The 27,975-nt window shown below is 39.9% G+C and overlaps 1 protein-coding gene across 2 annotated transcripts in view; it reads left to right on the top strand.

The window, feature by feature from the left end:
• c4h8orf89 (chromosome 4 C8orf89 homolog) overlaps positions 1–26,023 on the top strand; it is a 33,033-nt gene extending 7,010 nt beyond the window's left edge. Inside the window, exons 2-5 of one of the 2 annotated variants that reach the window (XM_078398717.1) lie at positions 6,154–6,293; positions 17,039–17,186; positions 21,014–21,069; positions 24,348–26,023. In XM_078398717.1, coding sequence (XP_078254843.1) covers positions 6,154–6,293; positions 17,039–17,186; positions 21,014–21,069; positions 24,348–24,481 — 478 coding nt within the window. In that variant the 3' untranslated portion in view covers positions 24,482–26,023. Of the gene's footprint in view, positions 1–6,153; positions 6,294–17,038; positions 17,187–20,230; positions 20,317–21,013; positions 21,070–24,347 lie in introns of those variants that run through there. The other variant, XM_078398718.1, reaches the window with a different exon arrangement.
• The last annotated feature ends 1,952 nt before the right edge of the window (positions 26,024–27,975 follow it).

Below are 27,975 nucleotides of genomic sequence, written 5' to 3'. Positions count from 1 at the left end.
AAAAGTAATCTGCCCCAAGTTTGCACTTGGTGCAAAGCGAAATTAGGTTTAGTTTTGCCAAGATACAGTGAAAAGTTACTCCGACATTTTGTATCTGTCTTTGGTGTAAACCAGCATCTACAGTTCCCTCCTGCACATACAGTGAAAAGCTTTGTTTTGCATGCTATCGTATTAAATCAGATAATACAATACATAAATATAATCAAGCCAATCTCAAGTACAATAGATAAGTGAGGGAAAAGATACAGAGTGCGGGATATAGTTCTCAGCATTGTGCGAAAGGCCTTTGAATACATTGGCTGCTTTCCCAAGGCCAAATGATGTGAAGATGGAGTCACTGGTGGGGAGGGTGGCCTGTGTGATGGACTAAACTATATCCACAACTCTGCAATTTCTTGTGGTTTTGGACAGAGCTGTTCCCAAGCCAAACTATGATTCAACTTCAACAGTATGCTATCTATGGTGGATCTGTAGAAGTTTGTGAGAATCAGTGGAGACATGCCAAATTTCTTCAGTGTCCTGAGAAAGTAGAGGCGTTGGTGTGCCTTATTGCTTGTCTCTTGAATGGGGTTGGTCCATGACAGATTGTTGGTAATATTTACACCAAGGAACTTGAAGCTCTCAACTATTTCCACTTTGGCACCATTGATGCTGATTGGGGCACCATTGTTTCTGAAGTTGATAACGAGCTCTATCATCTTGCTGACATTAAGGGAGAAAGTGAGATCCTGACAGCATGTTACTAAGTTCTCTATCTCCTTTCTGTACTCCGTCTTATCATTATTCATGATCTGATGCACTACAGTGGTGTCACTTGCAAACTTGTAGTTGGAGATAGAGCTGATTTTGGCCGCACAATCATAGAGTGATAGAGCCATATAACACGGAACCAGACCCTATGGCAGGATTTTCCAATGCTGACGAAGATGCCCAGAGTATGCTCGTCCCACCTGGTCACATTTGGCCCATATCCATCTAAACCTTCCCTATCCAGTATCTGTCCAATTGTCTTTTAAATGTTGTTACAGTCCCTACCTCCACCAGCTCCTCTGGCAGCTCGACCTATGTACCTTGTGTGTAGAAAATGTTGACCCTCGGGTTCCTTATAAATTTTTCTCCTCTCAACTTAAACATATGTCCCCTGGTTTTTAATTCCCTTACCATGGGTAAAATAATCTACCATGGGTTCAGTTTGAAGTCGGTTCTCGACCTGAAACATCACCTATCCATGTTCTCCTGAGATGCTGCCTGACCTGCTGAGTTATTCCAACATTTTATGTCCATGGGTAAAAGACTCTGTGCATTCACCCTGCCTATTCCCCTCACAATACTCCAAATGCAGTTTCACCAATGTCTTGAACAATTGAAACATAACATCTAACATCCCAGCTTCTATATTCAATATCCTGACTAATGAAGGCCAATCTACCGAAAGCTTCTTGTCCACCCTATCTACTCGTCACCCCACTTTCAGGGAACAATGTACCAGTACTCCTAGATCAGCTGCTTTACAGCACTTCCCAGGGTCCTGCCATTCACCATGAAGGTCCTATCCTGGTGTGAATTTCCGCAATGCAACACCTCACACTTATCTTCATTAAACTCCTTTTCATCATTCTTCAGCCTACTTGCCCAGCTGATCAAGATCCTGCTGTAATTTTGGAGTATTACACTTTAGTGTCATCTGCAAACTTACTAATCATGCTTAATACGTTCTCATCCAAATCATTAATATAAACTACAAACAGCAATGGCCCAGCACTGATGCGCTTCAGGAATCAGTGCTGGGCCATTGCTGTTTGTAGTTTATATTAATGATTTGGATGAGAACGTATTAAGCATGATCAGCATTCATAAATTGTTGAGGCAATTGCATTGTTCAAGAGTCAATTTAAAATTGGCAAGATCCACTATATAATCTATTGAGAGGCTGAAAAAGTTAGTTTGAGAACTGTCCATTAATTTATTTATTTTAAAACTTTTTGAAGATGATTGAGTTTAGTAAAATTAATAGCAATCTACCCACCTACATTGAAATTAAATTGGTGGAAGTTAGAAAACAAATGGCAAGAAGGTTCTGTTTAAGAACAGGGACGAACAGAATCAAGATTTTTTGATGTTCTCGTTTGATGTAAATGATGTAGGCGATTACTTTCTTTTTATATAATACAAAATTGGTTTTGGCGTCCATCAGTATAACTAATTAATGAGCACATGAAAAAGAATTGAGATCTTGCAGACCGTTTCATGAGCAAGGCTGGGATTAATAAGTAAAAACTTTGAGAGTTGTAATCTCTGGTTTGTTCTCAGGGCTACATATTTGTGTGTACAGGAAAAGCAAGATGAAATAGGATAATGTGTTAATGGAGAGATGATGCAGGAAGTAAGGCTTATGTTCCTGGGTTATTGGAACCCATACAAGATAAATGTTTTTGGATGGTGCCAATATTCCTGCAGGGTGGTTTCTGCAGGAAAGGATGTAAATGTATTTAACAGAATGCAGCAGTAATGAGGATTGGAAGAATCAAATATCGCTGAAATAAATAGTAGGGAATAGACGTGGAAAATAAGAAAGTTAGAGGTGCGTGTAATTTTGCGGGACTATTATATTGTGGAGCATGATTTCATGTTGCCATACAGTCCTAACAAAAAAGCAACAAGACACACAACTACATAAAAATTGACATAAACATCCACCACAGCGGCTCCTCCACATTCCCCACTGTGATGGAAGGCAATAAAGTCATCTTCTTCCCTCCTTTCCTCCCGCGGTCGGGGAAGTCGAATCATCTGCAGCCGGTGTTCGAGCTCCCTCGACGGGGTGGTCTAAGCTCCCGCATCGGGGCGGTCGAAAACTCCTGCGATTTGGAGTACCTGAAATCGGTCCCAGGGACAGCGAGCTCCTGGAGCACCAAAGGCCGACCCCTGGCAAAGGGATCGCCCGCTCCGAGATGTTAAAGTCCACAGGCTCCACGGTTTTGGAGCTCTAGGAATCCCAAACAAAGGTCGCCAACTCCACGATGTTAGGTCGCAGTGCGGACAGAGATACGACACGGAAAAAGTCATATCTCCATCGAGGAAAGAGATTTTAAAAATTCCCCCACCACCCCCCACAAAACTAAAGATAAACTAAAACATACATTTTACAACAAACTAAAAACACAAAGAAGGAAAAGACGAAGACAGACCATCGGCGAGGCAGCCATCGTGCGATGTCCCCTGGTGGTACATAGTACATTTAAACTCCAATAATTTTCTCCTCAACTGTTTGGAAATCCTGATGGTTTGGCATCAGGCTCACAGTCTGTTTCCTGTGCTCCGAAACTCACCAGTGCACAGTAAAACTCAGATAATCTGTCATCCTTTGGACTTTTGTGGTGCTGGAATAGCAGATTTTTCTGGACATTTGGATGTTACTCTTATTCATGTCCAAAAACATTGTTATCTTTTGTTTCATATTAGAAAGTAGTATAACAAATTTTCCAGTGATTCTGCTGAGTTGAAAGGACATGGGAGATAGAATTCAATGAGTTGCTGCTTGCCTGTCTCAGTTGATCAAAAAAAATTGAAACATATAAGAACACAAGAGCGGCACAGTGAAGTAGCAGTAGAGCAAGAGACCAAGGTTTGATGGTTAATTTGGTTCTGTAAATTACCGTCAGTGTGTAGGATGCAAAACTGGGATAACTAGTGTACAGATGACCGTTGGTCCACACGGACTTAGTAGACCAAAGAGCCTGCTTCCACACTGTATTTCTCTCTACAAATTACCATCAGTGTGTAGGATGCAAAACTGGGATAACTAGTGTACAGATGATCGTTGGTCCACACGGACTTAGTAGACCAAAGAGCCTGTTTCCACACTGTATTTCTCTCTACACTAAACTAAACTGAAGAACTGCTTTCACTAGTTGCAAACCTGCCAATATTCCTGACTAGGCCTTAGGCACACAATCATTCCGCTGTCCAGAATCTCTTTTCAGCTGCACATTCCACATATACTCAAAATTCCCTACTTACTGTACTAATAGCTGAGCTGAATGTTGAGCCATTGTCATTTATGAATAATTGGATATAGATTATTGGAGTATTACTGTTTTTGTCAGATATTATGAAACTCATGTAGGAGAACAGCATTGAGATAAAACAAACAGCTGTAATCTTATTGGACGGCAGAGGAGGCACATAGGGCCAATTGACTATTCCCAATGTTTATATGTAGGCCCAGGAAGATTTGCAGAGAATGTGCTTAAACGCAGAGTAGGACAGATAAGTTTATTGAGTTGTAGGTACTAATAGCAATATGGAATGCATGGGTATTATAAAGTGGAAGAATAGATAACTAAATATGTTATACCTAAAAATATTAGAAAATATGATAGAGAAGGAAATAATGGCTATGATGATGTTGAGGGGTTAGGTGAAGGATAGCAGTATTGGTCAAAATAGGTTTTAAACAGGACTAGACCAAGTGGACCCGTTGGGCCCAAACCTCTCCTGCATTGGTGCAGCACCCGCTCCTCCCCTCTCTCCCCCCTCCCCTCTCCCCCTTCCCCTCTCCTCTCCCCCTTCCCCTCTCCCCCCTCCCCTCTCCCTCTCCCCTTCCCCTCTCCCCCCCTCCTCTCTCCCCCTCTCTCCCCCCTCCTCTCTCCCCCCTCCTCTCTCCCCCCTCCTCTCTCCCCCTCCTCTCTCCCCCCTCCTCTCTCCCCCCTCCTCTCCCCCCCATCTCTCCCCTCCTCCTCTCCCCCCCCTCCTCTCCCCCCCCTCCTCCCCCCCCCCTCCTCTCCCCCCCTCTCTCCCCCTCCTCTCTTCCCCCCTCCTTTCTCCCTCTCTCCCTCCCCCCTTCACCCCTCCCTCCCCCCTTCCCCTATCTTGGTATATTGCCAAGTCAAGAAGGAAGGAAGCAGTGCTCGACCAGTTCTGAGCATTGAGTTGGGGATCATTAGAAGAACAGTTGAGAAACAGTAATTATAATAGCTTGAAGTTTAGAGCAATTAAATAATGAGCAATATTTTTTTAGAATTAGAAAGAAATCTGAAATGGTGGATTGATATCAAAAGATTGCCAGTTAAAATAATATTTGAGCATAAGGAAGCCCTCAAAGTGGGGTTCATTGGATGCTGAGTCATATGGCTACACAGTATGAAAACAGGCTCTTTTGCCCACCTTGTGCATGCCAAGCAAAGGCATTCTGGGCAAGTTCTACTTTTCCCATAGCCCTCTACTCCCTTTCTGTCCAAATGCCTTTTGAAAGTTGTACTTGTATCCACTTCGACAGCTTCCTCTGGCAGCTCCTTACAGATCCGGACTACTCTCTGAGTGAAAACATTGTTCTGTGGGTCCCTCTTAAATCTCTCCCTGCTCACCCTAAGTTTATGCCCTCAAGGTTTAGAATCCTGTGCCCTGGGGAAAAGATTGTGAGCGTTCACTTCATTCATGCCCCCTATGATCTTGTACACCTCAACAAGGCCACCCTTCTGCCTCCTATATGTTTTCCAGGGCTCTGACATTTACCGTGTGAGTCCTGCCCTGGTTTGAGATGAAGAGGAAGCAATTGTTGGCAGACATATGGATGAAATATTATTTTCATTTTGTTTAATGAATGTTTGAAAGCAGCCAAAGAACTGCAAAGCTATACCAATAGTTAATGTACTGTGAAGAGCTTTAATTTTACTGGCATATAGTGTATGTGATTGAGGCTTATTACAAGAGGAGAAGATGGCAGAGAAATTGAAAATGGGAAAATTATGTTTTTGTGAGAAATGTTCAGAAATATGATACAAGGCATAGCATTTCAGCTGCAATTGACATCATATATATATATATATATATATATATATATATATATATATGTGAATCTGTGAAACCAACAGCCTCATTAGGTCTGCGTTTGGCTGGATACAGGGATATTGTATTCCTCGTTGTGCACAACCAAATTATGGAGAGTAGACTTCTGCCGATTCTTGCAAAAACATTACGCTTTTGCAGTTTGACAATAATTTTTCTTATCTGTAATTGTTATTAGTCCCTTTTTTGTCAATATCTCTGACAGTACAGGAATTAGATTGAAAAGGATTAACTTTACTTTGTCCAAAATGTACCTTATTATTTAACACTGCTGATTAAAATAGAGTAGCATTTCCTTTTTTTCAGTTCAAAGGAAAGGCAAGAATGCACAAGTCGAAGCTCAAAACATAGATTGCTCCCCACCAGTTTATTTGAAGAGTTCTCAAAAGATCAGTTTCCATTTGACTGGAGCAAGAAAACCAGTGCAGGACTTGGTGGGAGTAAAGGTAATTTGAAGTTTAAATACTTGAATCATTCTCTTGAATTTTGTCTGTAAGCTTATCTTTAGCAATGTAAATTTTAATATATTTTTGTTTTTATTCTGTACACATAAAACCTTGACTCCGCTGTTAAATTAAATACTCATAGATAAAGTAACATTTGTATTGCAGCATTTAAACATTACTATTGTATTTTTTTGAGTTGAAGAGTGATGAACCAAATCACCATTCTTTTTTAATGAAGAGGTAAAAAGTATTAAATTGAGTATATTCAGAGAACCATTTTTTTTTCTGGTGGGTAGATCCAGTACCAGGAGGAAGTGTCAGAATTATAGCTCTGTCTTTCAGAAAAATCAAGTGAAATCGGGAAATAAATTTTCACACAAGGAGTGATAGTTTTAACAACCTCACATGAAAAGCTAATTTGGTTGAGTATTCGGGATTACGTTTGCAAAGTGTTAGAAAATTGTTTTCCATATCTGTTTGAAAATCAAGTCAGTGGATAGTTAAAGTGCATATTTATAGCAACATTTTTTGGTTTTGATTTCTATTTAATTTAGGACCAAGAGCATTGCTGGCAAGGCTAATTTTTTTTTGTCATTCCTTAATTGCTATTAAGGTGATTGTGAGCTACCATTTTATTACACACTGCATTCCTTTTCTGTTTTAATGCTCTCTGCTTTCGTTACACTTTGTTAGATTACAACAAGTCCAGCTGAAAAGCTGAAATTGCAGATAAATGCGTAGAGGTCAAGGACACACTTACCATTGAAAGATAAACAGTGATTTACTTTCTTTTTATTGAAGTTAGTGAGGAATATTTTCAGTTATGACACTGACAGCAATTAAGGAATGACAAATATAATTGTTGGAACCAATGACATGTAATGTTTCATAGATGGCCAGTTTTGAGCTGCTGAATTTGTTCTGAATCCTTTCTATTTAGCAGAGTAGAAGTATTAAAAAATAAAAAGGAAGACTTCTCTGGTGAGGTGATGGGCCCATGTCTCTACAATGATCTGCAACAGATAAATTGATAAAATGTGTCAAAAGGTTTTATTCCCCATATTTGGACATTTACCATCTGATGTTGAGCCAGTGTGGCAGCTTTGTCTCTGAATGTCTTGTTTGATCAATCAATGAGTTTTCCCACCCATGATATATCCTGTTCCCTTGCCATTCTCACTTGATTTTTCCAAGTGTTGTCAGAGTACTGGTTCATACGCTGAAAGTAGATAGATGGAGAATAACAGGTAAATTGGAAAATGGAAATAACCTGAAATAATCATTAATTTAATCAGCCATTCAACATTTAACAAGCAAGTGATGTTTAACTAGTATATCTGACCAGAAATTTAAGAGTAGTGCAGCTGATAGGGCTGCTGCCTCGCAGCTTCACTGTCCCCGATTCAATCTGGTGTTGTCTGCATGGAGTTTGCATATTCTCCCAGTGGCTGTGTGGGTCTTCAGTTTCCTCGCACATTGTCTCTCATGTAGGTGGATGGTAGAATCCAGGAGAGAATTGATGGGAAAGTAGAGAGAAGGATTAGTGTAAATGATAGACGGTGAAGACCCCCAAACAGTAGCCTCGACATAGGGTGCAAGTTGAATCAGGAGATAAAATTGGCGTGTCACAAATGTAATGCTACGGTGGTTATGGGAGATTTCAACATGCAGGTAGACTGGGAAAATCAGGTTGGAAATGGACCCCAGGAAAGAGAGTTTGTAGAGTGCCTTCGAGATGGATTCTTAGAACAGCTTGTACTGGAGCCTACCAGGGAGAAGGCAATTCTGGATTTAGTGTTGTGTAATGATCCTGATCTGATAAGGGGACTAGAGGTAAAAGAGCCATTAGGAGGCAGTGATCACAACATGATAAGTTTTACTCTGCAAATGGAAAGGCAGAAGGGAAAATCGGAAGTGTCGGTATTACAGTATAGCAAAGGGGATTACAGAGGCATGAGGCGGGAGCTGGCCAAAATTGACTGGAAGGAGGCCCTAGCAGGGAAGACGGTAGAACAGCAATGGCAGGTATTCCTGGGAATAATGCAGAGGTTGCAGGATCAATTTATCCCAAAGAGGCGGAAAGACTCTAAGGGGAGTAAGAGACACCTGTGGCTGACAAGGGAAGTCAAAGACAGCATAAAAATTAAGGAGAGGAAGTATAACATAGCAAAGAAGAGTGGGAAGACAGAGGATTGGGACTCTTTTAAAGAGCAACAAAAGTTAACTAAAAAGGCAATACGGGGAGAAAAGATGAGGTACGAGGGTAAACTATCCAATAATATAAAGGAGGATAGCAAAAGTTTTTTTAGGTACGTGAAGAGGAAAAAAATAGTCAAGGCAAATGTTGGTCCCTTGAAGACAGAAACAGGGGAATTTATTATGGGGAACAAAGAAATGGCAGACGAGTTAAACCGTTACTTTGGATCTGTCTTCACTGAGGAAGATACACACAATCTCCCAAATGTTCTAGGGGCCGGAGAACCTAGGGTGATGGAGGAACTGAAGGAAATCCACATTAGGCAGGAAATGGTTTTGGGTAGACTGATGGGACTGAAGGCTGATAAATCCCCAGGGCCTGATGGTCTGCATCCCAGGGTACTTAAGGAGGTGGCTCTAGAAATAGTGGAAGCATTGGAGATCATTTTTCAATGTTCTATAGATTCAGGATCAGTTCCTGTGGATTGGAGGATAGCAAATGTTATCCCACTTTTTAAGAAAGGAGGGAGAGAGAAAACGGGTAATTATAGACCAGTTAGTCTGACATCAGTGGTGGGGAAGATGCTGGAGTCAATTATAAAAGACGAAATTGCTGAGCATTTGGATAGCGGTAACAGGATCATTCCGAGTCAGCATGGATTTACGAAGGGGAAATCATGCTTGACAAATCTACTGGAATTTTTTGAGGATGTAACTAGGAAAATTGACAGGGGAGAGTCAGTGGATGTGGTGTACCTTGACTTTCAGAAAGCCTTCGACAAGGTCCCACATAGGTGATTAGTGGGCAAAATTAGAGCACATGGTATTGGGGGTAGGGTACTGACATGGATAGAAAATTGGTTGACAGACAGAAAGCAAAGAGTGGGGATAAATGGGTCCCTTTCAGAATGGCAGGCAGTGACCAGTGGGGTACCACAAGGTTCGGTGCTGGGACCCCAGCTATTTACGATATACATTAATGACTTAGATGAAGGGATTAAAAGTACCATTAGCAAATTTGCAGATGATACTAAGCTGGGGGGTAGTGTGAATTGTGAGGAAGATGCAATAAGGCTGCAGGGTGACTTGGACAGGTTGTGTGAGTGGGCGGATACATGGCAGATGCAGTTTAATGTAGATAAGTGTGAGGTTATTCACTTTGGAAGTAAGAATAGAAAGGCAGATTATTATCTGAATGGTGTCAAGTTAGGAAGAGGGGATGTTCAACCAGATCTGGGTGTCCTAGTGCATCAGTCACTGAAAGGAAGCATGCAGGTACAGCAGGCAGTGAAGAAAGCCAATGGCATGTTGGCCTTCGTAACAAGAGGAGTTGAGTATAGGAGCAAAGAGGTCCTTCTACAGTTGTACCGGGCCCTGGTGAGACCGCACCTGGAGTACTGTGTGCAGTTTTGGTCTCCAAATTTGAGGAAGGATATTCTTGCTATTGAGGGCGTGCAGCGTAGGTTCACTAGGTTAATTCCCGGAATGGCGGGACTGTCGTATGTTGAAAGGCTGGAGCAATTAGGCTTGTATACACTGGAATTTAGAAGGATGAGGGGGGATCTTATTGAAACATATAAGATAATTAGGGGATTGGACACATTAGAGGCAGGAAACATGTTCCCAATGTTGGGGGAGTCCAGAACAAGGGGCCACAGTTTAAGAATAAGGGGTAGGCCATTTAGAACGGAGATGAGGAAGAACTTTTTCAGTCAGAGAGTGGTGAAGGTGTGGAATTCTCTGCCTCAGAAGGCAGTGGAGGCCAGTTCGTTGGATGCTTTCAAGAGAAAGCTGGATAGAGCTCTTAAGGATAGCGGAGTGAGGGGGTATGGGGAGAAGGCAGGAACGGGGTACTGATTGAGAGTGATCAGCCATGATCGCATTGAATGGCGGTGCGGGCTCAAAGGGCTGAATGGCCTACTCCTGCACCTATTGTCTATTGTCTATTGTTTATAAGATGTGGCAGACTGAAGGGCCTGCTTCTGCACTGGATGACTTTGAGAATCTGTGGGTGAGAATAGGTGTGAACATTTTAGTTGAATCCTTTGTCAAAACTAGTGGATATTAGTCAGGAAATGCATTTAAAAATGAACAGAATTAGAGAATAAAAATAAGAGAAACATAGAATATAGTTGCAGGAATAGGCCCTTCGAGAGAGCATTCAAAATGATCATGGCTGATCATTCAAAATCAGTACCCCTTTCCTGCTTTCTCCCCATATCCCTTGATTCCATTGTTATTCGGCATGGACTCAGTGGGCTGAAGGGCCCGCTTCCATGCTGTATTGTTCAATCAAAAAGAGTTGTATTGTACAGTTTTGCCATCAGCTCCCTCTAGTGGTTAGATGGCATCAAGAAAAGAGAATTATTTTGCATAGCAGCACATTTTAGAGTGGTATTCATAGCTCTTTTTTAATTGAAAGCAAGCATTATATTAATTGGTGCCAGAGAATAAAATATGGCTGAACAGGATATGACAAGAGTAATCCTTACTTTTTATGAGATTTTAATGCTTTTTTTTGGTCTGCAGCTGAGGAGCAAGTATGGATTACTGCACTTTCAGTGATATTGTTTCTATTTTTGCTGACATCCGTTGGATTCAGACAGCACACATAGAGCTGACCACAACTGGTACTTCATATTCCTTCAGACTGAACATGCAGATAGAAAATAATACTCTTTTACTAAAAATATGTATGGCAGAAGGAAATGGAGGTCTGTTTTGTTTGGAAAACAAACAAAACTGCAGATGCTGAAATTTTAAACAAAAACAGAAAATGCTGGATTAACCAAATTATATTTTGGCAAATTATATTTTGGCAAACCAAATTATATTTTATATGAAAATATAATTACATTAGTTGAATTGCACGAGTGCCCCATTACCAAGTTATATTATAACGTGTAAATTCAATAGTTGGAATCAGCTATGTGAAATTTGCTGGAAGCTATGTGAAACTTGCTGGTAGATTTGAGATAGGTTGCTGAACATTGCATCTTAAATGGGTTTGGAGAAAATGTGGTGGGATTATGATTTCGTAGAATTTACATATTTGGAGGAGGCTGCATCATGTGGTGCATACATTTTCAAGCAGGTCATTGATATTTTCTCAGGGAATAGATGTGGAAGTCAAAAAGGCACAAGATTTAGAAACATAGAAACAAAGAAAATAGGTGCAGGAGTAGGCCATTCGGCCCCTCGAGCCAACACCACCATTCAATATGACCATGGCTGATCATCCAAAATCAGTACCCCATTCCTGCTTTCTCCCCATATCCCTTGATTCTGTTAGCCCTAAGAGCTATATCTAACTCTCTTGAATAAATCCAGTGAATTAGCCTTCACTGTCTTCTGTGGCAGAGAATTACACAGATTCACAACTCTGAGTGAAAAAGTTTTTCCTCATCTCAATCCTAAATGGCCTACCCCATATTCTTAAACTGTGACCCCTGGTTCTGAACTCCCCCAACATCGGGAACATTTTTCCTGCATGTACGCTGTCCAATCCTCTTAAGAATTTTATATGTTTCTATAAAATCCCGTCTCATCCTAAATTCTACCAAATACAAGCCCAGTTGACCCATTTTTTCATCATACGTCAGTTCCGCCATCCCGGGAATTAACCTGGTGAACCTATGCTGTACTCCCTCAACTGCAATAATGTCCTTCCTCAAATTAGGAGACCAAAATTGCCCACAATATCTCAACAGGGCCCTGTACAACTGCAGTAGGACCTCCTTGCTCCTAAAGTCAAATCCTCTCGCAATGAAGGCCAACATACCATTGGCTTTCTTCACTGCCTGTTGTACCTGCATGCTTACTTTCAGTGACTGATGCACAAGGACACCCAGGTCTCGTTGCACCTCCCCTTCTCTTAATCTGACACCATTCAGATAATAATCTGCCTTCTTAACACCAAAGTGGATAACCTCACATTTATCCACATTATACTGCATCTGCCATGCATCTGCCTACCCACCCAACTTATCCAAGTCACCCTGCAGTGTCTCTCCTCGCAGCTCACACTATCACCCAGCTTTGTGTCATCTGCAAATGTAGAGATGTTACATTTAATTCCTTTGTCTACAGAGAGACTTGGGCCTTTTGGAAGGGTGGGCTGAGAGATGGCAGATGGAGTTTAATGCTGATAAGTGTGAGGTGCTGCATTTTGGTAGGACAAATCAAAATAGGACGTACAGGGTAAATGGTAGGGAATTGAGGAATGCAGTGGAACAGAGGGATCTGGGAATAACTGTGCATTGTTCCCTGAAGGTGGAATCTCATGTGGATAGGGTGGTGAAGAAGGCGTTTGGTATGCTTGCCTTTATAAATCAGAGCATCGAATATAGAAGTAGGGATGTAATGTTAAAATTGTACAGGGCATTGGTGAGGCCGAATCTGGAGTATGGTGTGCAGTTCTGGTCGCTAAATTATAGGAAGGATGTCGACAAAATGGAGAGGGTACAGAGGAGATTTACTAGAATGTTGCCTGGGTTTCAGCACTTAAGCTACGGAGAGAGGTTGAACAGGTTGGGTCTTTATTCTTTGGAGCGTAGAAGGTTGAGGGGGGACTTGATAGAGGTTTTTAAAATTTTAAGAGGGACGGACAGAGTTGACGTGGGTAGGCTTTTCCCTTTGAGAGTGGGGAAGATTCCAACAAGGGGACATAACTTCAGAATTAAGGGACAAAAGTTTAGGGGTAACATGAGGGGTAACTTCTTTACTCAGGGGGTGGTGGCTGTATGGAATGAGCTTCCAGTGGAAGTGGTGGAGGCAGGCTCGATTTTATTATTTAAGAGTAAATTGGATAGGTATATGGATGGGAGGGTTATGGTCTGAGAGCAGGTAGATGAGACTAGGTCAGAGAAAGTGGTCGGCGTGGACTGGTAGGGCCGAACGGGCCTGTTTCCGTGCTGTAATTGTTATATGGTTATATGGTTAAATCGTTAATATATATTGTAAGCCACTGGGGTCCGAGCACCGAGCCTTGCGGCACCCCACTAGTAACTGCCTGCCATTCTGAAATTAATTCACCCATTAGTTCCTACTCTTTGCTTCCTCTCTGCCAACCAGTTTTCTATCCATGGCAATACCCAACCCCCAATACCATGCGCTCTAATTTTGCACACTAATCTCTTGTGTGGGACCTGGTCAAAGGCTTTTTGAAAGTCCAATACAATACAATACAATATATCTTTATTGTCATTGTACAGGGGTACAACGAGATTGGGGTATCCAGATACACCACATCCACTAGCTCTCCCTTATCCATTCTACTTGTTCCATCCTTAAAAAATTCCAAAAGATTAGTCAAGCATGATTTCCCCTTCATAAATCCATCCTGTTTGACCATTGACTGTTGCCGTCACTGCTTTCCAAATGCGCTGCTATAACATCTATAATAATCGACTCCAGCATCTTCCCCACTACCGATGTAAGGCTAACTGGAATATAATTTCCCATTTTCTCTCTCCCTCCTTTCTTAAAAAGTGGAGTTACATTGGCTACCCTCCAGTCCAGAGGAACTGATCCAGAGTAGAGAACATTGGAAAATGATCACCAATGCATCAACGATTTCTAGGGCCACCTCCTTGAGTACTCTGGGATGCAGACCATCTGACCTGGGGGATTTATGTGCCTTCAATCCCAACAGTTTACCTAACACCATTTCCTGACAAATGTGGATTTCCTTCAGTTCCTCCCTCCCACTAGATCCTCGGTCCCCTAGTATTTCCGGAAGATTGTTTGTGTCTTCCTTAGTGAAGACAGAACCAAAATACTAATTTAACTGTTCTGCCATTTCCTTGTTTGCCCATTATAAATTCACCTGTCTCTGACAGTAAGAGACCTACATTCGTCTTCACTAATCTTTTCCTTTTTGCATATTAAAATAAACTTTTATAGTCAGTTTTTATATTTCCTGCAAGCTTTCTTTCATGCTCTTCCCCCCCTCTTAATTAACCCCTTTGTCCTCCTCTGTTGAATTCTAAATTTCTCCCAATCCTCTGGTTTGCCGCTTCTTATGGCCAATTTATATGCCTCACTAACACTAGGCTTTAACACTATCCTTGACTTCCCTTGTAAGCCATGGTTGAATCGCCTTCCCAGTTTTATTTTTTCGCCAGACAGGGATGAACAATTTCTGGAGTTTATCCATGCGGTCTTTAAATCTTCACCATTGCATCTCCACTGTCAACACTTTAAGTATAATTTGCCGGTCTATCCTAGCCAATTCCCGTCTCATGCCTTCAACATTACTGAGCAAAGACTCAGTGTTACCAAGGTAGGATCTAGTTCTTCGTGAGTAAAATAACTACCGAACAAAAAGATGTTATTGATGTGCTGGCACATATCATTAGAATTAATGACTGCAGACATACTGTGTTTGCCATGAATATGGTACCAAGGAGCATTTTGTCAAGGAAGATCATGACAAACTGGAGTAACTAATCAATATGAAACCTATTGAGAAGAGTTGTAAAGGATTTTGTTTGCATAAATTAGGTTAGGAGGGTGTTTTCCTAGTTGGCTCATTGTGTACCCACTCTAAGATAATTCTACTGAACCTTTGCATACAATTGAATAATAATAATATATTCCTAATAATATATTCCTTTATTCGTGCTGGAATCGAGCATCAATGAAACAATCTGCTGGAGAAATTCAGCAAGTCAGGGAACATCTGAGGAAGAAAATAGACGATAATTTGGGTTAGGACCCTTCTTCAGGCTGATGAAGAGTCCCGACCCATAACATTGTCTGTCTGACCGCTGAGTTGCTCAGATTGATATTTCACATGTAACTACAGGCCAGATGTCTGTTGAATAATTGATGGGTAATTTGTCAGAAAGAATTTGCATTTGTTAAAGCTAAAGGTTAACCCTACTGTATTTTCCAGGGATGCAAGGTAGAGGAAGGAACAACATAGCTGCCTGTCTTGCTGAGTTACTCCAGCATTTAGTGTCTATCTTCGATTTGAACCAGCATCTGCAGTTCTTTCCTACATAACATAGCATGAGTTTGTTTTGCCCTTTTTAAGTGGCTGATCTTTTTGTATAAGATGTCGCATCTTTATTGTGTAGAACAGACCTGTAGGCCATCTGGATGATAGTTGCATGATGATGCATCACCAAGACCACCTCACTGTATTATTTTGTATTAATCAGATGAAGACTGATGGAACCACAAATTTCCTGATCCACTGCAGTTGATGTAATGAAGGACACAATGTGGAGGGAGATGTTACCATTCACTGGTAATGCTTCAGCACCAGCTGAGTTGCGTCATTCAAAACAAGTAAATAAACTACCAGATAAATCATAGTAGACTTCCTTCATTTCTGGACTCCATCCTTTTTCCCTTTGTCCAATGCATTCCACTTACATCAGGGACACCTTTTGTGCTCTCCATAACTTCAATAACTTTCAGTTTGCTCGTCCCCACAGGCTCATCTTTATCTTTGACGTCCTTAATGTGTGTAGCTCAGATGTATAGACATGTCTCTATACTTCTCCATCTCCCATCAGGGAGATCTTTGGGGTCCCCCATTTCTTTCTTGAATAAAGAACCAATCAGTTCTCCACAAACACTCTCACCCGCTTGGCGAAACCTGTCCTTGCTTTCAACAACTTCCATCAATTCCTTCCGCTTTCTACAGATCAAAGAGGTAGCAATTGTTGTAATATATAAGACAAGGGGGATGTTGTGATATTGCTGGGACTACTTTGTGTATCCAAGAACTACTTTGTATGGCTGTGTATATAAGTGATGGGTGTGATTAGGCGGTCACTCTGGATGCAGGTGGCCACGGAATAAACAGCCTGGAGTTGAGCTCCAGCAATGTAACCTTTTATACACAAGTGTACTTGTGGTCCTTCCAGAGTCACTAAAGGTACAACAGGTACCGGACCACGAAGTACAACAGCAATGGCATATAGCTACACCTGTACACACATTCCCTAACTTGCACAATAGGCGACTTATGTAAACTCAACTTGTTAGATAGACCTCTTAATGATAGCGGAGTCAAGGGATATGGGGAGAAGGCAGGAAAGATGTACTGATTGTGGATGATCAGCCATGATCACGGTGAATGGTAGTGCTGGTTCAAAGGGCCGAATGGCCTACTCCTGCACCTATTGTTTTTTGTCTATTGTCTATTGTCTAAGTAAATAATTCACTGCTGCAATCAAGGCAGTTTGTAAAACTGTACAATCCCTCAAGTTTACATCAGAAACAAGCCAGAAATGGCGGCAGTGCTTACTCAGTAGCCTGCACGCCACAAAAATTCAAGCCAGCAATGGCAGCACTGCTAACCCAGAAGACCATGCAATGCAGTAAGTGCCCCAATGGCGAGATGGAACTTGAGCAAAACACAAGTTTAGAGTGGATGATTTTTCTCCTGAGTAATATTGTATATTGCTCTCATTTGTTCATTACTTTAATTTTTTAAAATAATTAATGACAAAATAACTCATGAATTCCTCCTCTCTTATGAATGCTGTGTTCTGGATTTTCACCCACAGAGATCCGTTTCCTTTCATTTTCAGTTCTTTCCTCCGATATGAAAAGAAATGACAGAGACGTTAGAGTACCAACAATGGCTCAAACAAATGGAATTCAAGGGTGTAAGGCCAAAAGTCTTCAACATTTATTCAAGGAATCCACATGTGCTGCATCTGAGCTACACACATTAAGGTAAGAATAACTACACATGAATTAAACATATCTGTCAAAGAAAGAACATAGCAACATAGAAAAAATCAGACTTTGATCGGATTTTACCTTGCACTAAACACTATTCCCTTATCATGTACATTATAAATGGCTCGAATGTAATCATGTTTTGTCTCTTTATGGATAGCACACAACAAAAGCTTTTCACTGTACCTCGGTGCATGTGACAATAAACTATGATAATAAAAAGGTAATTTGGCCCCGTGATTCTACTCTACCATTGAATATCATTATGGCAATTCAAATTTAATACCATATTCTTTCTCCCCACACCCCTTGATACTTTCTGCAGCTGGTCTTTCCTCTATTTTAAGTTATTTTCCTGTTTTTATTCAATATGCTATTATAGAGAATATGCAAAGCGCACCATTTGGCCTAAGTAGCCAATGATGGTATTTTTATACCACTTAAGCTTCCTCCCATCCTTCCCCATCAACAGTCATGGGTGAGGTGCCAAAAGACTGGAAGGTGGTTAATATTGTGCCTCTATTTAAGAACTGATGCAAGCAAAAGCTGGAGAACTACAGACCAGTGAGCCTTGCACCAGTGGTGGGTAAGCTATTAGAAGGGATTCTGAGAGACGGGATCTATGTGCATTTGGAAAGGCATGGGTTGATTAAGAATGATTAAACTTTATGTATGGGAAATCTTGTGTCTCCAATTTGATATTTTTGAAGAGGTGCCCACAAAGATTGATGACGGCAGTGCAATGGATGTTGTTTACATGGACTTTGACAAGGTACTGCATGGTATGCTGGTCAGGAATGTGAGATCAAATGGGATCCAGGATGAGCTAGCCAATTGCATTCAGAATTTTCATGAAGGTGCCGAATAAATGGTGCTGGTAGAGGGTTGGTTTTCAGACTTGAGGCCCTGTAATTAATGATGTTCCACAATGATCGATAATGGATCCACTGTTGTTCATTATTTATATTAATTGTTTGGATGTGAATGCAGGTGGTGGTAAGTTTGTGGATGACAAAATTAAAGTAGACAGGAAGAAAATCTATGATTACAATGGGTTCTTGTATATATGGACTTCAGCAAAGCAATTGACAAAGTTCCACATGGTGGGCTGCTCTAGAAGGTTAAATCGCATGGGATCCAAGGAGATATAGCTGAATGGATAAAAAATGGGCTTCATGGAAGGAAGCAGAGAGTGATGGTGGAAGGTTGCTTCTCGGACTGGAGGACTGTAACTAATGGTGCACCTCAGAGTTTGGTGCAGGGCCTGTTACTGTTTGTCATCAATGATTTTGATGAGAAAGTACATGGCAAGGTTAGCAAGTTTGCAGATGTTACAAAAGTTGCAGATATTGAAGATGGTTATGAACAATTGCAGCAAGATATCTTGTTCAGTTGGCCAGGTGGGCTGAGGAATGGTTGATGGAATTTAATATAGAGAAATGTGAAATCTAACATGGGCAGGACCTACACACTGAATGGTATTGCTCAGGGGAGTGTTATAAACCAGAGGAACCTAGTAGTGCAGGTACATAGTTCCTTGAAGATGGAGTCTCAGATAGATAGTGTGGTCAAAAAGGCTTTTGGCACATTATTGGCCAGTCAGAGTATTGAGTATAGAAATTGGGATGTCATGTTGCAGTTATATAAGACATTGGTGAGGCCGCATTTAGTGTATTGTGTTCAGTTCAGGGCACCATTTTATAAGAAAGATGTTGTCAAGCTGGAAAGGGTGCAGAGTAGATTTATGGGGATGTTGCCAGGACTCGAGGGTCTGAGCTATAGTGAGAGGTTGAGTAGGCTGGGACTCTATTCCTTGGAGCACAGGAGGATGAGGGGTGATCTCATAGAGCTGTATAAAATCATGAGAGGAATAGATCGGGTAGATGCACAGAGTCCCTTGCCCAGAGTAGGGGGATCAACGACCAGAAGCCATAGGTTTAAGGTGAAAGGGAAAAAAATTAATATGAATCTGAGGGGTAACCTTTTCACACAAATGGTGGTGGGTGTATGGAACGAGCTGCCAGAAGAGGTAGTTGAGGCAGGACTATCGCAACATTTAAGAAACAGTTAGACCGGCATATGGATAAGACAGGTTTGGAGTGAAACGGGGCAATCAGGCAGGTGGAACGAGTATAGCGGGGGCATGTTGGCCGGTGTGGGCAAGTTGGGCCGATGGACCTGTTTCCACACTGTATGCCTCTAAAACTCTATAACCAACTTGATCAATGTGCTAAGGAATGGCAGATATCGTTTAATTCAGATAAAATGTGAGGTGTTGCATTTTGTTAGGACACAACCTGGGCAAGATTTACACAGTAATGACAGAGTACTCGTGGAATTTGTGGTTTAGAGAGATCAAGAGGTGAAGGTATATAGTTCCATAAAGGTGGTGACACAGGCAGGTAGGGTGATTAAGAAGGTGATTAGCAAACTTGTCTCATCAGTCAGGGTGTTGACTATACTAGTTGGGACATCATGTTACAACTGTGCAAAATGTCGATAAGGCCACATTTCTAGTTCTAAATACAGTTGTGGTCACCCTGCTCTAGGAAGGATATCATTAAACTGGAGGGATACAAAATAGGTTCATGAGGATGTTACCAGATCTGGAAGGTTTGAGTTATGATGAAAGGTTGAGTATTTTTTCCACTGGTGAGTTGGAAGGGTAAAAATAAGAAATAAATTGTGGTTCAGACATTCTTGAGCCAGTTTTAACTTTAGCAGCTAGATGTCACTGTTGTAGCTGAGCCTTGTTTTGCCACAGAGTACTTTGCTGGAGTTTGGATTTTCTGGAGTGCTAGTCTTCTGAACTACAGGACCTTAATCGTGGATGCCACCTCCTCATTTACCTCTGAAATGAGGAGGCAGAACTTGAAGTCAGATTTAGGCCAAAATGGGGTAAAGAACAGATTTTCTACCTTAAGGAACAATTATGACTCATGTAGATTTTTAGTTATGCATATCATATACATTGTTACTAGTTTTTATTTTTCCTCCTTTTTATACAACTAATTGAATTTGAATTCTCCAACTGTCAGAGTGAAAAATCAAATCAAGGCTACTGGACCAACAATGCAGTATTCTAGCTGCTAGCACTTCATTATAACCACTGTTACGATTGTACCTTATTTTCCAACCTGGGTGTTCAGGAATTTTTTTATCACTGGAGTGAAACAAATTGTCCGGAACGTGGTGTCTGGGAAGGTTGGAAGAAAACTGACAGATGATAAGCTTGGCTGTTCTGATTTAAGATCATTCTAAATATTCAGCCTTGACTATTGTATCTGCGTGCTCTACTCTACTGTTGTTGGTCAATGAAAATATTTATGGAGCTGCTGCCTCTGGTTAGCTATTCTGCCATACCATGATATTGATAGTGGAAAAAATTTGGGAGCTGATTATCTGGGACTTGTTGAACAGGCATTTGGAAAAAGCACAAGCCAATAAATGATGCAACAAGTTTTTGAAAGACTTCTTACGCATGAAGCAAATACATTTGATATTGCGTAGATGGATTTACAAACGGGTAAGTCCAAAGTCATTTACAAAAAATGATACATTTTTAATATATTGGTATAAATATATTAATATTTTTGATGAAACATCCGTTTCTAATTTTCATCAGCTCCAAGCATGATATTATTAAATTGTAAGCGTGATCTGGCAATTCTTCAGCTATTTTTAAGCAGACAATTATAAAACTTTCTAAACATTGCTGACATTTGAAAGATTCATCAAAAAATATTGATTAAACTTGATTCCCAATAATTTTCCTGTTGCTCAATAATTGTTCTAAATTATTTATCTTTTATTTCACTTAGCCCAAAGACACATAATGGACTATGTTGTCCAATATCATTTCCATGCGATGAGAAGTGTAAGTAGGTTATTTCTATTTTTATGTTACTGTGTAAGAAATTAGTCTAAGCATTACACCAAAATCTTATGCCGGTCAACACTCTGTAATTTAGAAAGATTTACCAAATCCATAAATTTGGTCATTCAATGTGTATTTTTCAATACTTTTTTGTTCTTTAACCTACCACATACAAATTTGAGATATTTATTGAGTGCAAAATGCATTGACATTCCAAATTGTGTCAGAAAAATATTTTTTATTATGTCAGACCTTTCTTTTATGTGCTTTGCAACCTTACCTAATGTAGAACATTTTGTAAGCCTACTAGCATTTCTTCTCCATTTCCAGTTCAAATATGTATTTCAATAACTAGATTTTTGAGAGAACAGATTGGAACAGAATAATGGAATCATTTGGGATCACAAATCATTTGAGATCACTTGCTCTTGCTACATTGTCCAGTTATCTGTATTTTTTTGTTAAAGGCAAATCTATAACCATTTTTTTAGCAAATGGATTGACTCCACTTTCATTTTCTTAGAGTCCTGATGGAGAGCTCACTTTTAGGTACCTAGAAACCAGCATGCTACTGAAGAAGCCGAAGGAGACACAAAACCCATAATTGTCCAGAAAATAGTTAAAATGCAAGTGTACTAATATTCATGAACTCTAAGTTCTGCAGGTTGACCTGGAAATCCACAATTCAATAATAAATCATAGACTGTGACAATATAAAGACAACTTAAGGAGAAGAGGAAGACAGCATTTCAACATGAGTGATGCATGCCCCAAGGAAGGGGAGTATTACAGCTGTGGCAGGAAGTAGTGAGGGCAATAAAGATCTTATGACAATGTATCAAATATCTATGCAACAGTTATACTACGACAGGCATGCTGAGAGAAATTGCTTGCATCTTTTAAGGATGCATTGCGCTGAGCTTCCATCAACCTCTTCCGAATAGATTTAAAATAATTAAATTGCTTTCCTCAATTCAAAGAAGGGCATGTAGTGATTTTTATGACTGGCTTTCAACTAGTGTTTCTTTGTTTGCAGATGTTTTCTTAATGCATAACCTGTAGTCAAAACCACTTACGCTTCTTTGGAGTTGAGTTTTGCTGAATTTTCTACTGTCTAATTGTTGATTTTTGCCGGTAGTTTTTATGTTGTTCCGAACGCAATATTTGTGTTGTTTTTGGAAAATTTTCCTTGCACTGCAGTGCAAAATGATTCTCACAATGCCTAATACTCTAAATTCTATGGTAGCACAAAATTTACTGCTTGCATCACAATTCAGTCCAAATATCACAAAAATAGATGATTCCTGGCTCAGGCACCAAGAAAACAATTCGAGGCAAGAGACCAGATGAATGCCCAGACTTCCAGGGAAAGTTCAGTTGTCGAAGAAGAGCTCTGGAATTGTTCTGGATGTGCTTGCAGCCTGAAGAATTAAGTAGGAAGGATCAGTGACCAATGTAGAAAGGTTTATGTGGACCACTTGTTACCATGTTGTTACTGAGGATGGTCAGAGACACGTTTTAGCGGACAATCCTGTGGATGTAGCCATGGAAGAGCAGGTGGTAGTCCAAATAAGATTGAGAGTCAGAATCTTAAGATACTGTGGGAAATTCCAGGAGAGATAACCACTCAGCATTAGCTGTGCCTTGAACTGTTGTATGGCAAGTAGCAAAGGTATCTGCGATTTTGTTATCAGACAAATTGGAAAACTTAGTAGTGTGTGTATCGTTTAGCTTGGAGATACCGCTGAGACTGTGCTGACCAACGATCACTCACCTGGACACAAGTTCTATACAACATACTAGGGACAATTTACAGAAGCCAATTAACCTATTATATATTTTTTTGAATGTAAATATATTTGCCTATTTGCGCAGTATTGAATATATTTTAGAAGAGAATCAGGTATGGTATATGTGTATTAGTGAAAGTTTTGCTTTAAAATTGATAGGGTGCCTATTACCTTAAGAAGGTAAATGGTCAGCTGTTGCAATTATTTATGTAGCATGCTCTGGATTCATTTGAGTATCAACTGTTGCAATAAATGCGTTACATGTCTGTAACTTGCATGTCATTTTGAAAACCCACTACTAGCTGCCGGTAGTTTTTATGTTATTCCAAACGCAAAATTTGTGTACGACTGTTGTTGTGCCTAACTTTACAAATTATTTGCAGCATTCTGCAAGGGTTGTTTGAGTATGAAAGCAATTTTATTTCTCTGAAAGCCATTCCTGAACTTGAGATATGTTTACATGGTAACAGTTTCATGCATCACATGACTGGAGTTTATGACTTTCAATGGTAGGATTTGACCTAAATTATCCAGAAATGTCCACTATATAGTAAAGTGATTTGAAAACAGAAACCATAAGTTTTAAAAGGAAGTGTATAAATATTTGAAAAATAATCTTTTGTAGTAAAATGGCACATGGCAAAGAAAAGTAACTACGTAATCAATTCCTCTAACTTGGTCTTTCCACATACCCTGAGTATGTCTCCTTTCAAATAAGCAAAATTTAATTTTAAGCTTTAAAAGGACTGAAAAAATATTTGGCCACAGTTGCTGTCTGTTATCTTTAAGCGCAACATTCCTTTAAACTACTGCCAAATTTTGTGCACTTCCATTAGCTCCACTGCCAATGCAAAGCTAAGACTTTTTTGGAAGCTAAAGCTAATTATTCAAGTGAGGAGACCGTAACAAATTGAGATCACAATGTCCTGAGGCCCAACTTGGCTGACAGCCATCCCTGTCACAAATATTGTTCTCTAAAACTGCTGAGTAGAAGCAGTGATCATTAAAAGTGGAATCCTCTATCTAAAAATGAGAATTATATCAGTTTTTATTGTGCATGGAAAATGTACTTATTGAAGGTATTTAGTTAATATTAGTTGAGCCTGGTTGCAATTAAAGTCTTATTTAAATTGTCAGACAGCCTATCGAAAGCTTTATATTCCCAGTTAAGAATTGGTCAAATACTTTTGGAAGATTCAAAGTATAAACATGTTAACTTTACTTTACAATTAGAAATGTACGAAAGGAATATACAGATGAATCCAATAACATGACAATGGATTTATTTTACCATTATGTAATTTAAATATTTAAAACTCTAATCCTGCTATTTTATTAGAGGATTCTCATGTTTCGTTGATTAGACTGCATTTAAATTTACCTTTACAGTATCTGGAAACATCCATTAATGCTGCAAAGATAGATGAATGTAGAGCCTTTCAAGAATTTGACTGTGATTATAATTCAATTACTTTTTTATTAATACAGTACAGAACTACCACAACCCTCTCCATGGTGCATCAGCTGCTTTCATTCAGCGACTGACAGAAATAGCTGGTTTGGAATGTGATACTATTCGGCACGAGAAAATTCGTAAGCTGAAGAAGAGATCAGACTGCTGAAAATATTTTGATCATCCTAGTCTCAGTCACATATTTTTCATTGCTAAAACATAACATTGAATAAGATGTAACCAAATGGGACTGATATTAGCCATTGGGAATAACCAAGTTTGCCAAATGCAACCATCTGATCAAAAGTATATATTTGTCTGCACCCTACAGAAAAAATAAATGTATATCAATGTGTACACTGTAATGAAGTCTTAATTATGATGTAGGCCAGAACAATTCAGTAACCACACCTTCCAATCATATGTACATGCTTAATTTAAAAAAAATGGAAAGCTACTTACAGAAATCCGAGTAACGTTTTCAGTGTGGGCAGGGACCTGTTTCCACACTGTATGACTCTATTAGATAGAACATAAATTATAGGTGCCAGCAAATGGGATGCAAAATTTTTTCTAGGTGTATCAATGGATATGTGCTAAATTAGTAACACTTTAGGAGCTATTGGTAAGAAATTATGAAGTTCAGTTTCCAGTAGTCTCGTAAATGGGAGCAGAAGTAGGCTTTGAGTTTGCTTTGTCCGTCAGTAGGAAAAATGCTAAAATTTTACATGAACTCAACACTTTTACCTTAGTGTCTTCCCCTTAAGACTAAAAAAATCTGTTGTTTACACCTGGAATACTTATTTACTGAGCATTCACAGTCCCCCGCACCCCAAAAATGACCTGTTAATAATATATTCCTTTATTCGTCCCACACCGGGGAAATTTACAATTTCTTTCAAAGGAATATGTTCATTTTATCATTTTAACTATCACTTCCCTGAATATCTTGCTTTTCTCCATTACTGCTTTAACCTGCAGATGCATTTTCTTATCCATTGAGATTTTGAGAAAATGTATTAGTACATATAATAGAAATACCTCCCCTTCCCCTCAGCACTGCTTTTCCTAGTCAGTTAAGGTAATGGCTAAGGTTTTGCTCATTTCCCAAATCTCAGGATTTGCCAATGAGTTTTGCAATACCCAGGTGACAAGCAAAAAATGGTGCTATCCTGATGGAAGGGCAGGAACGACTTATGGGCTGAGAATGACCTAGAACTCCATTCTGAGCTTTCTATTACATGTGGTTGTGGTTCGTCTGCAACACATTTTATAGGAGCTACATGCCACAACCACTGAGCATCAGTGGTGAAGGAAATGAATGTTTAGGATCATGGATAGGGTACCAATCAGGTGGGCTGGTGGTAGTGGATGGAATACCAATGAGATGACCACAGGTTGTTGATGGTTCACAACAATGATAATGTTTTTGAATATCAAAGGCAGGTGTTTAGACTTTTATTCTTGGAGATGATCATAGTCTGTGACTTTTGCAGTATAAAAATTATTTGCCACTTATTAAGTCTTGCCTGAATGTTGTTTAGGTCTTGTACTCTGGTGTGGAGTTATGAATGGAACTGAACATCGTATAGACATCTCAAATTTTGGCCTTGCGATGAAAGGATATTGTTGAAGTAGCGGAATATGATTGGCACAGGACACTGCTCTGAAGAACCTGTACAGCTACGATCCAAGGTTGGAATGATGATAACACAACCACAAACATCTTCCTTTGTGTGAAGTAGACACAAAATGCTGGAGTAAATCAGCGGGACAGGCAGCATCTCTGGAGTCCCTTCTTCAGACCCTCCGGAGATGCTGCCTGTCCCGCTGAGTTACTCCAGCATTTTGTGTCTACCTTCGATTTAAACCAGCATCTGCAGTTCTTTCTTACACATTTTGTTCCTTTGTGTGAGGTATGATTCCAACCATTGAAGGGTTTTCCACCTGTTGTCCACTGATTTCTGTTTCTGGCCTCATTAATGCCATGGTTGGTCAGTTGCTGTCTTGATGTCAAGGGCACGTATCCTCTCCTCGCCTCTGGAATTCACCTCTGGTCCATTCTTGGACCAGGCTCCAATTAGATTGCAAGAGATGTAGTTTGAGGATTGCTTTAATCAGAGTTTATCGAGCTTCTTTGAAGCTTACCTCAGAGAGAAGTGATTGCCTGACTGGAATCTTCCCTGGAATCTCGGCTGAACCTCCCTGTTCCCCATCCACAACATAATGTATAAAAGGATGTACTTCTAAGCATCAAGCACCTGATAAAACCACTTAAAGGGGAGCCACTGGTTTTCATAGTATTATTGAGACCTATTTATATTTTGTTACTGATCCACATCTGGCTTATGATGCATGGATTGAATAGAACTGGATTAAAAATATGCATAAACAGATGGAACAGTTGGTAGACAATATGGCATATAGTGAACATGGTGGTGGCAATGCTGCTGGTATTGGTTGAGGCATGTGGAGAGGCAGGAATGGAAATTAGGAATAATGATCGTGAAGAAAAATAAGTAGCAGGATATGGTGCACTCTTTCTTCACTGTTCCAATGAATCTGTGCTCTTTGCGATTTCCTCATCCATTCTACCAACACTACTAACAACCCCTCTCCTTCCCTTGGGGCCTTCCTGTGCAAGATATGACATGCAACATTTGCTTTGTACCTTTTCTCTTCCTATTGCCCAATGATCTTAATAGTCCTTCCACACGAGGGAATGGTTTACATATATTTCTTTCTCTTTTGTATTCTATAATCACTGCTTACAATGTGGTCTCTATAATGATGAAAAGGGGTAAGCAAACACCTTTGTTCAGTCCACAAGCTTGCAATTGCCTCAGTTTTAATTTTCCAATTTGTCAATCTGATCTCTGTCTTGAATAATATTTCATGGAAGTTCAAGAAGCAGCACCTCATCAACCTTCTGGGGTCAACATTCAGTTCATCAATTTAAAAAAGACCTATTCTTTGTTTCATTATTCATCTCATTATCACCTCCATTTATGCTATACCAACCTTGCTTTCATCTGTTTGTCTCTCATGACTTCCATGTAATCACGCACTTTCACTTCCACTTTCATGTTCCCCAATTTCCTTGTCTCTAGCTGCTTCATGTTTTCTCAACCTTTCTCAGCTCCCATAATTGATCATCAATCCAAATAATTAGCTTTGTTTCTCTAAAAATGTTAGCTAAAGTGCTGTCTTTTAAAAAAAAATTGCACATAACAGGTAGCACGATAAGAGGTGACAAAATTGAAGCTGGAAGTGGTTAAATTGTGAGCATAGAGTAAAACCATATCAATATTATTCTGACCACTTTAGTGAGATCATTGTATCTTTTCAGGAATGTGCCATGGCCTTAGGTTTTAAAGTCCTGACATTGATATGCTCGTTGATCTTTTCCCGGTATCTCCTGAATTGATGCCTTAAACAATTTCAGTCTCCTGTATACTGGAATAAAGGTGCTGAGATAATCCTATGTCTGCCTTGCATCTCAATTCATTTGCTTGCTTGCTGTGAATGATTTTGGAGTAGTGACACATACTTTTATGAGCACCTTGGGAGGTTTTACTAAGGTAAAGGCAGTATAAAATATCCATTTGAATACTATAAACTATCCCATGACATTGACTTAACAAACTGCAGCTGTTTAAGGTG

Source organism: Rhinoraja longicauda, chromosome 4, assembly GCF_053455715.1.
Source record: "Rhinoraja longicauda isolate Sanriku21f chromosome 4, sRhiLon1.1, whole genome shotgun sequence".
Taxonomy (NCBI): Eukaryota; Metazoa; Chordata; class Chondrichthyes; order Rajiformes; family Arhynchobatidae; genus Rhinoraja; species Rhinoraja longicauda.
Note: the sequence above shows the minus strand (reverse complement) of the source record. Positions and strands in the feature narration are given on the sequence as shown.